The 14,584-nt window shown below is 45.4% G+C and overlaps 1 protein-coding gene across 8 annotated transcripts in view; it reads right to left on the bottom strand.

Moving 5' to 3' along the window:
- LOC135917165 (pre-mRNA-splicing regulator WTAP-like) overlaps positions 1-14,584 on the bottom strand; it is a 221,936-nt gene that overhangs the window by 65,524 nt on the left and 141,828 nt on the right. For all 8 annotated transcript variants that reach the window (XM_065450671.2, XM_065450670.2, XM_065450665.2 and 5 more), the window contains exon 5: positions 14,343-14,467. In XM_065450671.2, coding sequence (XP_065306743.1) covers positions 14,343-14,467 — 125 coding nt within the window. The remainder of the gene's footprint in view (positions 1-14,342; positions 14,468-14,584) is intronic.

Here is a 14,584-nt window from a genome sequence, read left to right as displayed (position 1 = left end):
ACCTCGACGACATAACGACACGTCGCCGTGCCGACGAAGTCTGGAAGGAAAGAATGCGACGACGAAAGACGACCTGACGACGTCACATACCAGCCCAAGTCAACGCGACGCAGTCGTGATCCGACGCCAAGACCGAACTGTAATGCAAGACAAAGAGCCACCGACCTCGACGTGCTTCTCGACGGCCACGCAGTCACTGCCTTAGTCGACACAGGGGCTGATTACTCCGTCATGAGTGGACACATCGCCGCCCAGTTGAAGAAAGTTAAGACTACGTGGGAAGGCCCTCAAATTCGTACCGCCGGAGGACACCTCATAACGCCGACTGGACTGTGCACGGCAAGAATTACCATTCACGACCGGACTTACCCTGTCACCTTCGTTATCCTCCAACAGTGTTCACGAGACGTCATTCTCGGCATGGGCTTCCTCAACCAACACGGCGCAGTCATCGACCTGAAGTCGAAGTCAATAACTCTGTCGGAAGACCATGCGATACCGTCGGAGAACCCTCGTACTCACCACGCCTTGAGTGTGCTCAAAGATCAAGTGAGCATCCCGCTTCGCTCCAGCATTGTTATTTCGATCGGCACCGAAACACCCGCTGACGTAGAAGGTGTCATCGAAGGCGACCAACGTCTACTGCTAGACCGTGAAATTTGCGTCGCAAGAGGGATCGCTCGACTGCACGGAGGAAACACAATAGTGTTGCTGACAAACTTCAGCCAGGAGTTCAAGCACATCAACAAGGGCACGACGATCGCATACATCGAGGAATTTCTGGAAAACAGCAATGCGTTTGTCCTCTCGGAATCCGCCGCATCTACCCCGACGACCATGGTTGCCGAACCAGACTACGACATTAATCCAAGTCTCCCCGTGATTAAGCAACAGCAGCTCAGAAGTCTGCTCCGGCGATACAAAGGCTGCTTTTCGACGTCATCGAGGATTCGACAAACACCAGTCGCCAAGCATCGCATAATCACCGAGGAGTACGCTCGACCACTTCGCCAGAGCCCTTACCGAGTTTCCCCGCGAGAACGTGAAGCTATAAGAGAACAAGTCGATGAAATGCTGCGCGACGACATCATCCAGCCGTCGAAAAGCCCGTGGGCATCTCCTGTTGTGCTGGTGAAGAAAAAGGACGGAACCCTTCGTTTCTGCGTCGATTATCGTCGTCTGAACAAGATCACGAAGAAGGACGTATACCCTCTCCCACGGATAGACGACGCATTGGATCGGCTCTGCAACGCTAAATACTTCTCCTCGATGGACCTCAAGTCTGGCTATTGGCAAATAGAAGTCGACGAAAGAGATCGTGAAAAGACCGCCTTCATCACCCCAGACGGCCTCTACGAGTTCAAGGTTATGCCATTTGGACTGTGCTCGGCGCCTGCAACGTTCCAGCGCGTGATGGACACGGTTTTAGCAGGATTGAAGTGGCAGACCTGTCTCGTTTACTTGGATGACGTCGTTGAATTCGCCGAAAGTTTTGACGATCACCTTAGGCGGCTTGCCACAGTACTAGAGGCCATCAAGTCATCAGGGCTCACTCCGAAGCCAGAAAAATGCCGCTTCGCTTACGATGAGCTTCTATTCCTAGGCCACGTCATCAGCAAATCCGGAGTACGCCCCGAATCGCAGAAAACAGCTGCCATTGCAAAGTTCCCGCAGCCCACCGACAAGAAGGCAGTGCGTAGATTTCTTGGGATGTGTGCCTACTACAGGCGATTTGTCAAGGATTTTTCACGCATCGCTGAGCCGCTGACACAGCTAACTAAATGTGACGTCGAGTTCAAGTGGGAAACGCCACAGGCCGACGCATTTAAAGAACTCAAACGACGCATGCAGTCGCCGCCCGTACTTGCGCACTTCGACGAGCACGCCGATACCGAAATACACACTGACGCCAGTAGCCTGGGCCTCGGTGCCGTCCTAGTCCAGAGAAAAGATGGACATGAACACGTGATAGCTTACGCTAGCCGATCATTGTCAAAAGCACAAGGCAATTATTCTACAACCGAAAAGGAATGCCTCGCCATCGTTTGGGCCACAGCGAAATTTCGCCCTTACCTATATGGCAGGCCATTCAAGGTGGCCAGCGATCATCACGCGTTGTGTTGGCTAGCCAACCTAAAAGACCCTTCAGGACGGCTGGCACGGTGGAGCCTCAGGCTACAAGAATACGACATCACTGTAACCTACAAGTCCGGAAGAAAACACTCAGATGCCGATTGCCTATCCCGCGCCCCCATTGACCCGCCGCCGCAAGATGACGAGGATGACGACGCCTTCCTTGGAATAATAAGCGCGGAAGACTTCGCCGAACAGCAACGAGGTGACTCGGAGCTAAAAGCCCTAATCGAGCATTTGGAAGGGCACACCGACGTTGTCCCAAGGGCATTTAAGCGTGGATTATCTTCGTTCACGCTTCAAAACAACCTACTCGTGAAGAAGAACTTCTCACCAGTCCGCGCCAACTACCTTCTTGTTGTTCCGTCGGCGCTACGTCCAGAAGTACTGCACGCCCTACATGACGATCCGACCGCTGGGCACCTCGGTTTCTCCCGGACGCTATCGAGGATACAAGAAAGGTATTACTGGCCGCGCCTAACCGCCGATGTCGCCCGTTACGTCAAGACATGCCGCGACTGTCAGCAACGCAAGACACCGCCGACAAGGCCAGCCGGATTACTACAGCCAATCAAGCCTCCTTGCCGACCATTCCAGCAGATCGGGATGGACTTGCTGGGACCCTTTCCGACGTCAACAACCGGAAATAAGTGGATCGTCGTGGCGACGGACTACCTCACCCGCTTCGCTGAAACTAAAGCACTGCCGAAAGGTAGCGCAGCCGAAGTGGCGAAATTCTTTGTCGAAAACATCCTGCTGCGACATGGCGCCCCAGAAGTCCTCATCACCGACAGAGGAACGGCCTTTACAGCGGAGCTCACTCAAGCCATTCTGAACTACAGTCAGACAAGGCACAGGAGGACAACGGCCTACCACCCGCAGACGAATGGTCTTACTTACGGAGCGGCTCAATAAGACCCTCGCCGACATGCTAGCGATGTACGTCGACGTCGAACACAAGACGTGGGATGCCGTCCTGCCATACGTAACATTCGCTTACAACACGGCGGTGCAAGAAACAACACAGATCACGCCGTTTAAGCTGGTTTACGGCAGGAATCCGACGACGACGCTCGACGCCATACTGCCCCACGTCACTGACGAGGAAAATCTCGACGTCGCTAGCTATCTCCAGCGCGCCGAAGAAGCCCGACAGCTCGCCCGCCTGCGGATCAAGAACCAGCAGAGGACCGACAGCCGACACTACAACCTCCGACGACGCTTTGTCGAGTACCAGCCCGGTGACCGTGTTTGGGTTTGGACCCCTATACGCCGACGAGGACTGAGCGAGAAGCTTTTGCGTTGCTATTTTGGACCGTACAAGATCATCCGACGTATTGGTGCACTGGACTACGAGGTCGTGCCAGACGGCATTTCGCTGTCACAGCGGCGCCGCTCACGACCTGAAATTGTCCACGTTGTGCGGCTCAAGCCGTACCACCAGCGTTGACGAACTTTGGGACTTCGCGTAACTGACCTTTGGACTTTATTTCTTTTCGTTGTTTTGTTACTTATGTTTAATAAGTGTTCCTTTGTGTTTCGCTCTCTTTGTAGCATCGGGACGATGCTTTTTAAGAGGGGGGTATTGACACGTGTATTTATATTTATCGGGCGACCAGGTTTCACCGCCTAACAAATCTTATCGCACAGCGCGGGACGCGCTTGCATGTATCCGAAGTTTCTGGAAAGTTATCGATGCTTCTATCCGCAGTCTCTTGTTGCCGAACCTTGTGTTATCTGATTTATTCGTCTGACGCGAAAGATGTAGAACTTCATGGAAGGCATGCGGGTCCCAACGATTAGTCTGGAACATTCGACGATTGTGTATAAAAGCCGACGCGCTTGAACCGCTGATCAGATTTTTCGACGATCGCCGACCGTGTTCGCCGCTATCGTTGTGCTATAAGTGTAACCTGTTTTGTGGGCACAGGTTCGCCCAATAAAAGTTAGTTTTGTCTATCACAGTATTGCTACTGTGTTCTTCACGTCACCACCACGTGACAATATGCATGTAACTTTCTAAGCAACTAAAAATTATTCAGACGTCACCTGTCACTTTTAAATATAGATTGTAAGGGAATAATATTCAAAACATTATCTATTATTAGTAAGTAAACATTTTTCTGGTATCAGTGCAACTACCGTTAGAACCCAGGCAGCGCTAGCGTCGCTTGTGAAAATCGGCCCCATTGGCCCTATGGGAATGTCACGGGCTTGGCCACGTTTTGGCTAGCGTGGTGTGTGGTTGTGCTGTTGTGTCAAGTGTGCTCTGCGACGCTAGGCCTCGGTGGTTTGATGCTCGTCTGCAAACTTCACTGTTCGCAACTTGAGGATTTCGCTTGCCTTCGATGGCCCCCACTCCGTCTTCGTCGCCCTCGCCGATGGCATCGAAGCACGGAAACCAGTACCGTCGGTTAACGATGGAGAAGAAAGCCGCCATTATTAAGCAAGTCGTGAGTGGCCGGCGATCGCAGGCTGACGTGAGCAAGGAGTTTGGCATGGAGCAAGGAGTCAGGTTGTGGGGGATTCAGAAGACTCCGATGTTGAAAATGAAGAGCCAATGCCTGTGCCGCCTACAAGCGCCGAGTTGACGCGAGCACTGTTGACTCTCATCGGTGTACAGTGCTGACATGACCCTTGCTCAGATCGAGGTGAATATGATCACATGCAACCGGAACGCCGTCCAAACAACAATCAACAAGTTTTTGGCAGTGGCAGTTGCGGCACTAGTGCAACACCTAAACTCTGCGCTTGTACTTTCAGGAACCGTACCATCGACTGGGTCGCCTTCACTCTGGATCTATCAAGTTTTCCAGTGCTGATTTCTGGACGCAGCAGGCGAGCTTGTTTGGATTGAGCACGTGCTGCAAGTTCATCAAAGGTGACAGCTGCGGCTGCGTGGACTGCAGCTGCGATCTACCTCCAAGGGCATATAAGGAAGCTTCAGCAGCGTCTCGGATCATTTGGCAGTGGCAGTTGCGGCAATAGTGCAACGCCTAAACTCTGCGCTTGTACTTTCAGGTTGGCTGTTTGTATCTTTGTTTTAGCTGCTTCAACTTTGTTTAGCCGCAACTGCTGCCATTTTCTTGTCACTTTTATTTTCTTGAATATTTTTTTTTGCTTGCCCACTCGTTTGTTACGTCACGCCTACGTGTCAAGAACTTGCCAAAAGAATTAACCAACTGGAACAACATTTCAACAATAGGATGGAATCCCTTATGTTAGAAATGGGCTCTAAGATCAAACTGAAATTGAACGACTTTGGTCTGTCTGAAAATGCCTCGCTTCGCGAAAGCACTGCCTTTATGAGCAACTTGTTTGATGAGTTCAGAGCCAAGCAGGATGAATTGATGACTTCGAACAAGTCCTTATTGGCCCAAAATGAAATGCTTGTGAAACGGGTGGCTGATTTGGAGCAATATTCTAGGCTCAACAACATTGAAGTTAAAGGAATTCCTCTAACTTGAGTAATTTTGAGTAAGCTGAACAGTTACGGTATACGCGGAATAGCTCTAAACCTGCTGAAAAGTTACTTAAATAACAGGATACAATACGTTAAATGGAATAATTTTGTTTCAGACCGTTTGTGCATTACCCAAAGGGTTCCGCAGGGGTCTATATTAGGTCCACTTTTGTTTTTATTGTATATAAATGACATCTGTAACATACCTGATTCTCCAGATTTGGTTATGTATGCTGACGATACAAATGTATTTTTCACATCACATACTCTGCCGGAATTAGAAACTATCGTGAACGCTTATTTGGTAAAATTATACGCTTGGATGCAGGTGAATAAGTTTAGTTTAAACTTGTCAAAAACGAGGTACATAATTTTCAGACCCATTAATGCCTCTGTTCATTACACACTTAACCTAATATAAGCCAACACAAAACTGCAACAGGTAACAACTCAGAAATTTCTTGGTGTCTGTTTTAATGAGCACTTATCATGGAACACACATATTTCAAAACTTATTAGAAACCTTAGTAAAACTGTAGGTTGTCTTTACCGGATCAGCGATCTCTTGCCCGTTTCCCTAAAGGTGTCCATATACTATGCACTATTTTTTTCCAAATTGTCCTATTGTGCACTGGTCTGGGGCACTACAACAATAAGTAATTTACAGAAGTTATTGCTTTTGCAAAAGAAGGCATTGCGGGCTATTGAGGGTTACCATGGTAGGCCCGAAAACCTACCAACATTACCACTCTATCATAAGCATAATTTACTTAAAGCAAACCATGTTTACATATATCGCCTGTTACAGTACATCCATCGTAATTGTTTGTATTCCATTGCTCCAAACCGCCCTCCTTCTAAATATCCCCTTCGGCAATACAGAAACTTGGTCCCTAAAACGAGGACAAATTATGGCAAACAAAAGCTCGATTACCAAATGACAGTTGTTCTCAATAACCCATCTTTAAGCGCCATGTTTGATATCCCTAAGAATAAATTTTAAAAAGACATAAAAAAGTTACTAATTAGCACTGACTCAATATAATTTCAGTTTTTTACTTAGCGAAGCCTCTCTTGTTTTCATATCAAGTTGTTTATGTGTGTGTTTTCTTTATCGACCTCATGCCATGTGTATACACTGCCTTCGATTTATGGTGCACTGTCTTTGTATAAAAAGTAATATTTTTCATGGTAATATTGTCGTTTCATGAAATGTAATTTGTACTATCCTAGTTTGTGGTTTGTACAATCATACTATGATGCAATGTATTTGATGCAATGTTGTTTTGATGCAATGTATTTTTCACTATCATACTATGTTAATATTCATTTCTGTGTTGCTCACTGCTGTCTCGGCTCTTTTGGGGAACTGTGACCTCGTCAGGCTTTACCGCCTTTTGTCGCAGTTCCCTCTTTCATCTTTGAAGGAAAATAAACCTCAACTTCAACTTCAAAAGGGGAGGACTGCTGAGCCATTCTGAAGCGTGTGGGCGACGTCATCGAGTGTCCTGTATCTCAAACTGACATTGAGACAGTTCATCGTGTTCCGTCCAAATCATCCGATCAACATTTAATTGCTCACTTTGTTTCGAGAGACAACAAAAATAATTTGCAAAGAGAGCCCGCAAGGCTCGGCTCCGTGCGAGCCACCTTGGGGTTTTCTGGCACAAACGACACGGCTGTTTACGTGAACGACCATTTGACAATCAGTAACAAAATGCTGTTTGCCAAAGCACTTGCCCTGAAAAAGGCGAAAAAGTGGCAGTACCTCTGGACTAGGCAAGTATTTGGAAAAATTCCATGTAATTACCGTATTTACACGATTGTAAGTCGACCCCCTTTTTTAAATTTGAAAGTCTGAAGTTGGGGGGTCGACTTACAATCGAAACCGAAACATGGCCCTGCCAAAAAAAGTGATACCAATGGGATCTACAACGTAGTTAGAATTTTGTTTGCTCTATGGCCCTACCCATATCTTTTCGCTAACCCGCGTGTTTGTTCGCTTTTCGGAAGGGTTCTTCAACATTTTTGAGAGTTTTACAGTGCATGTAACGCTCATGGGGGGGTGTCGATAGTTGATGGAAGCGCCGCTGTTCCCATTTGCGGCGGCACCCTCAGAACGGCGGCGCTTGCGGGGAGTATCGGTAGTTCATGGAAGAGCAGTCACCGCTCGCTGGTTGCTCTTTCTCTGTTTGAAGGCATTGGTATTGGTTTGACGCGTTCCACTTGACTGCCGGCTACGCGCTACTTCTATGCTTCCCCAGTCATCATGAGTGCTCCAGGCCCACTAATCGTTCGGTACTCGTTCACAGCAGCGTTCAAGAGGGCTGCCATCCTTTACGCCGAAGAAACAAATCACTGCACAGCGGGCCGCAATTTCAATGTTTCTAAACGGGTGGTGCGAGAGTGGAGACTGCAGCGAAGCGAAATTTTCACCTGTGACAAGTGAGAAATTTCCCATGTGCCAAAGTCTGGATGCTTTCCGGAGCTGTAGGCTAAGCTTGCGGCGAACGTCGCTGAAATGAGTGATCGGTCCCTGCCAGTGAAGTGCGACGTGGTCATGAAACAAGCCCGGACCTTCGCCTTAATTTTAAGGTTCTGCTCCGCCACGAGTACAACGAGTGGCTGGTGGCAGAAGACTGGAAATTAGGCCAACTGGACCTGTCAAAAGAGCCTCCCTGACGGCTGCGTGTGGTTGGGTGCATTTGGCGTGGGCTGCTGTTCTGTAAGATGTCCTGGTGCGGTCGTTTGCCAAATTAAAAATTTCGCTGGACCACGACGCGCTGTGGGACCGCAGCAATGATGACGATGGCAGCACTAGTGAAGACGAGTAGTCCAGTGACCATGTCAGCTACTAATAAATTTTCGTTATCGAATGTGCCCTCGGGTATGCTCTCTAATTTTTTTAATTTTTTTTTCCGGTCACGCGATATGGGGGGCTCGACTTACATTCGAGTCGACTTACAATCGTGTAAATATGGTAAATCCTGCCACTTCAGTTTTCGGTCTGGTAGCTCCACCAACTTAGCTCTACTTTGCTTAACTGATTTTATTGTTTATGCGTGTGAAACTTTTTCCAGTTCTAAAAAACTTGACCAAGGGGTACCACAAGGTTCAATACTGGGGCCTTTGCTTTTTTCTCTTTATATTAATGATATGCCAGACGTCACTCACTTAAGTCATTACGTTCTGTATGCTGACGATACAACTATATCTATAGCTGATAAGTGTATCTCTTCTCTAGTAATCAAACTAAATAAAACTCTTGACCACCCAATGAATTGGTGTAATGACAACGATCTAGTCATTAATCCATCTAAAACGAAATTTGCAGTATTTCATTCGCACCAGAAATCACTAATTATTCCTCCTTCGTTAACCTTAGGCAATCATTCTATTCCCATTAGTGACTCCGTTTCATTTCTAGGGGTTATCCTAGACAGCCATCTGAAGTTTCACCTGCACATCAATCACGTCAAGCTGAAGTGCGTTTTTGGTATCCGTGCACTTATCAAGGCACGGCACTATTTTTCTCCTTCTGCTTTGCTTGCACTCTACTTTGTGTTCATTCATTCACACATTAACTACGGATTAATCGTTTGGGGTAATACATATCTATGTCACTTGTCTTCAGTTCAGCATATACAAAATCGAGCAATCCGTATCATCACCCACAGTTCACCGCGCTCTAATGCCATTGGCCTGCTTAAGCAGTACAAAATTTTATGTATAAAAAGATTATTCAACTACAATTTAACAATAATGTTTTATAAATTGCTTGATTCCCAGCTGACCTTTCAATATATTCAAAGCAGCTCCCTTAGAAATACAAACCCTACTAGGTTCGCTTCTAATTATAATTTTCTGTTACCATCAGTTCGTACTAACTATGGTAAATAAACATCTACATTCGCTACCATTACACTTTGGAATCGTTTGCCTGCTTCGCTTAAAATACTACCTACATTTCAGCGTTTCAAAGCTTTGCTAAAAGATTTTTTGCTAACCTCTGATAATTTTTCCTAAAAAATATCTGTGTTTTCATAGTCAGCTAGCTGATAAGTATCACCCACTCTTTTTTTTTTTTTGCAGTGTTCACATTGCGCCACATTTTTTCGCCCTCTTTGTTCGTTCTTTTTTTTTGTTTTTTGCCTATAACAATTGCATAAATTTTGTCACTCCCGTTGTTATATCTGTTACACTATATCGATTAGAGCACAGTTTGTTTGGTTTTTCTTTTTTCTTTTCGTTATCATTTGCTTTTCTTGCAACTAATATATTGTTATGCTATCCACTGTTATGCTGCCAACTATGTTACAATTCTGTTGTAGTTACTAACCGTGGGTCCCGTTTTCAGTATCATTACTTTGGGACCCTCGTCTGTATATTACATTTATGTACCTATGTTTTTTCATAGGAATAAACTTCAACTTCAACTTCTTCAAGCCACTGCAGCAATAAAACCGCCTGCCCGACGATGCACATGTACATAATAAACTGGCAGTTGGCTGCATACAGAGTTTTTGAATGCGTTTTTTTATAGCCACTTCACTGATGCTTTGGCAGGGTTTCGGAAACGTGGTACTTCGCCCTCTACCTCTAGATCTGAGAAAAAAAGTGAAAAGAAAGTGCATTTTTTGCATGCATTCATTTTTTCGGACTGCCTGAATTTTCGGACGTTTTTCCGTTCCCTAGAGGGTCCGAAAAATCGGTCGTTGACTGTATATAAACCTTATGGCCTTTTTCTGAATAGACTCAAGCACGTCTATGTCTTAGGAATAATGTGGCGACCACACTACCGACGCATATTCAAGCAGAGGCCTTATCTTATAGGTTTCTTTTAAGAAAACCCAGTTTTCTCAACGCCTTGTTGGTTATACAGTTAATGTGAGCATGCGATTTCAGATCAGGGGAGAAAGTAACACCAAGGTATTTGAACGTGTGGACGCTTACAAGCTTGTGCACTTCATTAAAATATGTAAATTGTAATGGTTGTATTTTATTCGAAAAAGTCATTGATACGGTTTTCTTAAAATTAAGTGACATTTGCCATGTTCTGCTCCATTCACAAAAACGAGCGAAGACTTCGTTCAGCTCGAACTGATCATGATTACTACTTATAGTAGAATAAAGGACGCAGTCATCAGCATATAGTCTTATTTTGACAGAAGTGCCCGCGGTTACTTCAACGACATCATTTACATAGACAACAAACAGCAAAGGACCCAAGACAGACCCCTGTGGTACACCGGATGTAACATTGACACGAGATGAGTGAACATGGTTAAATGCAACAAACTGGGTTCTTGTACTTAGGTAGTCCTGTATCCAGCCTAGTAATTTATAATCATGAATTATTGCCTTGAGTTTAATGAGAAGCTTTTTATGAACTTTTTATGGCACACTGTGTCGAAAGCTTTACTGTTATCAATAAAAATGGCATCAAGTTGTCCTCTAAGGTTAAGTGTGGATGCAATATCATGGGAGAATTCTGGAAGTTGTGTTACCATGGAGAATCTGGAACGGAAGCCATGTTGAGCATGCGAAAGAACATTATGTTCAGATAAGTACTCAATGATATATTTATGAATAATGTGTTCCAATAGTTTGCAAGATGATGATATTAAAGAAATAGGTCTGTAGTTAGATATTTCCTGTATATTACTGTCTTTGTGAATGGGAACAACCTTAGCACATTTCTAGAATATTGTAACAGTGCATGATTCTACAGATTTCAAAAAAATTAGGGATAAGTACCGAGAGCTCCATTCAGAATATCGCTGTAAAAACATATCTGGTATATTATCTGGTCCAGTACTTTTCATAGTATCGATCTTGAGTATAAGATGATGTACACCAGCTGAAGTGATTACCATACTAGGAAAAGGTGATGACGAAAGAGTAGTGCAAAATGTGGGGGTGCGTCCATCATCACAAGTGAACACTGATTTAAACTAATTAATAAAGACCAGTAATGTTAAGATTATCTGAGCATCGTTGATTAGCAATTATGAATGAAGCAGAGCTCTGACTTGGTGGACTGATTGTTCGCCAAAACTTTGATGGTTTGTTTTTAATGAAGTATGACAAGGTGCTATTAAAATAAAAACTTTTCGCATTTGACATAGCAGATTTTAAGTTGTTTTTAAGTGTGGCCAATACTGAAGCTTTCATTAGATTGTTTGCATAGGGTTGTTTGCGCAGACGCCCGATGCGACGAATTAGGTGTATCATTTCACGTGTGTACCAAGGGTGCTTGGGATTGCGCTTTATACACTTGGTTGGAATGTAATCAGTTATACATTAATTGACAACTGAGCAAAAACGGTTCACTAACACGTTAACAGAGGAATGTTTCACGCAACTCGAAAACTCATCGAAAGAGCATGCGAGTAGCTCAGTTATGGAGTTGTCATCAGCACGTTCAAAGTTCAATACTGTCTGATGTGAAGGAAGCTTAGGCATAGTTGCTAAATTCAAATAAACAATGACCCCCTTATGGTCCGACAGGCCTTAAATGATATTACAATCGTAGCCATTTTGTCTAAGTTGCTCATTTATGAAAACAAGATCTAAAATTGAGCTTTCTCGGGTTGCGGAATTCACAATTTGCATTGCAATTTACAATAACTTTGATGGGACCAGTGCGTCAGTTCAAATACACCGAAAGTTCAAATTAAGTGTGTTCAAAATAATGAGATTATCGAGAAGTAACGCGACTTCACCTCCAGGCCACACCATATACTGGTTTTTTAGACTTTCGTTGCAAATATACAGGTATAATTTCTACTTGAACTGCAAACAGTGCTGTATTCTATCACTATAAATCCTGGTAATTTTACTTCCATCAACCTCTCAACACATTCTGGCTAGTTGTCAGTCAATTTAAGGCAGAGTTAGACTAGCGAGCCTTTAGAGACAGATGTTCCAGCGCATAAGAAAGGAAGAGGTGCACAGACAAAAGTACTGCAGGAAAGATGGAGCATGGGGCCTGTGCTCTATCTTTTCTGCAGTCCTTTCGTCCCAGCACCTCTCTTTTTCTTTCCTTTTTTTTTAATACGCACTGAAAAGTGTCTTTGTCTCAACTAGGAGCACCTTGAGGAGTGTTTCAATGGTGCTGAGCCATGACGTTGGTGACAACACCACTGGAACCAAGCGTAAGGATACCGAGATTGCCACAGACGTGATTGGCATAACAAAGCTGCTGACACCCTGCGAGCAATCACCTTGGCCCAACTTCAAATAAGGCTGTGGCTGCTTTGGTCCCTGGACGCCGCCAGTGCAGTGCAGTCGAAGGTCCAGCACTTCTTGTGGACCATTTGGATAATGTATAGGAGGCCATGGTTAGGCACACAGTCACCATGAAGAAGCGAGCTACACTGCTGCAGTTCTTTAACACAAAGCAACAAATTGTTTGTTTGACCCTTGAAGTGAGTATTTACTGTGCCATGAGCGATTTATTGATTGAGTTACACAGGACTTGCACACTTATTACGTCATTTCATATATCGAATTCTAGCTATATAGAACTATTTTGCAATCCCCACACGATCAGATATGTCAAGGTTCGACTATAGCATACTGAAGCACTCTGGGCCAACCAGAGCAGCTAAGCACACACTGCGTGCATCTGGCAGGTTAGCTGATGGGAGCACGGTGTCGGAGATCACCAGTACGGCCATCTCCAAGGCTGCATTGAAAACCACACACATATGGGTTTTCTCGGCAGTGCCAAGGCTAGCAGCATACCGTGCTCCGACAGTGCTCTCAGCACCCCACCAAATTACATGGTGGCACCTCTGACCAGCATTCCTCTGACCCTGCCGCCATAGAGGAAGAGCTTAGAAGAGAGCCCTCAATGCCGCACACGAAGGAAAAAAAGTTGCGGAAATTTGTGCACAGGCATGTGCAAGCGCGCATCACCGATTACTTGTTAGTGGCGGGTGTCCTGTACAGTCAACGACCAATTTTCCGGACCCTCTGATAATTCCGATGCCTTTGCGTCACCACCATGTACTCTATAGAGTCAAAGTACGGCCATCTCTGAGGCCGCATTGAAAACCGCACAGATACGAGTTCTCTCTGCGGCGCCAAGGCTAGCAGCAAAGTGATCTGCAATATGTCGTATGCATTATTTGTCCATGCGTGAATCCAGCTGTGCATTGTGCATCTAATGCACGAGCCCTCGGGTTTTTTTTTGAGACGGTGCATGCAAAACCCTCGAGCACTGTCGCACTGCCATGTCGCACATCTGCTCAATAATCTTCAGGAACTGAATCTTCAGGAACTGATATCGTCAAACCACATAATATCCTTGGGTAGTGTGTTGTCTCCGCCTGTTTCGGCACAATGCATGCTTCCAATTAATTCGAACATCTGTCAAATGACAACTTTAATGACATCCTTGCTTTCCATCTATTTGATATTCCCCACTTCCTGATGGCGGCAATAATCACATACGCCTGGGCCAATCACTTCCGTGTTGATCCTGTGAAAATCTTTGGAATACGTGACACGGCTCCTTATTCAGCATATACAGTAACATGTTTAAATGGGCCCTCGTGATGGTACACTGTTGTTACCAAGCTGCACGTTGCCATGAATGCAGTTACGAATTTGTATAATGCGCAGCAGGAAATTTCACAGCACAGGGTTTCTGGCAACACCCCAATAATCCTAGCAGTGACAACAGTTGTTCTCATTTGATACCAGAGAGCAGCCCTTGATCTTCTTCTAATGCACTCACCGCACATTCTTGCATCTCCTGCTCCTTGGTGGTGAGCCGCATGACAAGCACATTCTCCCGTCGTGTGGCCTCCATCTGCTGCTGCTTCAGCTTCTCCTCAGACTCCCGCAGGCTCACCAGCTCCTCTGCACAATCATCATCATCACAATTTGCATGGTAGAACAAGACACGGGCACTGACCACAAACTGGTGGTTTCATTCTAAGAACGAAAATATACCCAACAAAAGGCGGGACCCAGGGA

The sequence above is a fragment of the Dermacentor albipictus genome, chromosome 5, assembly GCF_038994185.2.
Source record: "Dermacentor albipictus isolate Rhodes 1998 colony chromosome 5, USDA_Dalb.pri_finalv2, whole genome shotgun sequence".
Taxonomy (NCBI): Eukaryota; Metazoa; Arthropoda; class Arachnida; order Ixodida; family Ixodidae; genus Dermacentor; species Dermacentor albipictus.
Note: the sequence above shows the minus strand (reverse complement) of the source record. Positions and strands in the feature narration are given on the sequence as shown.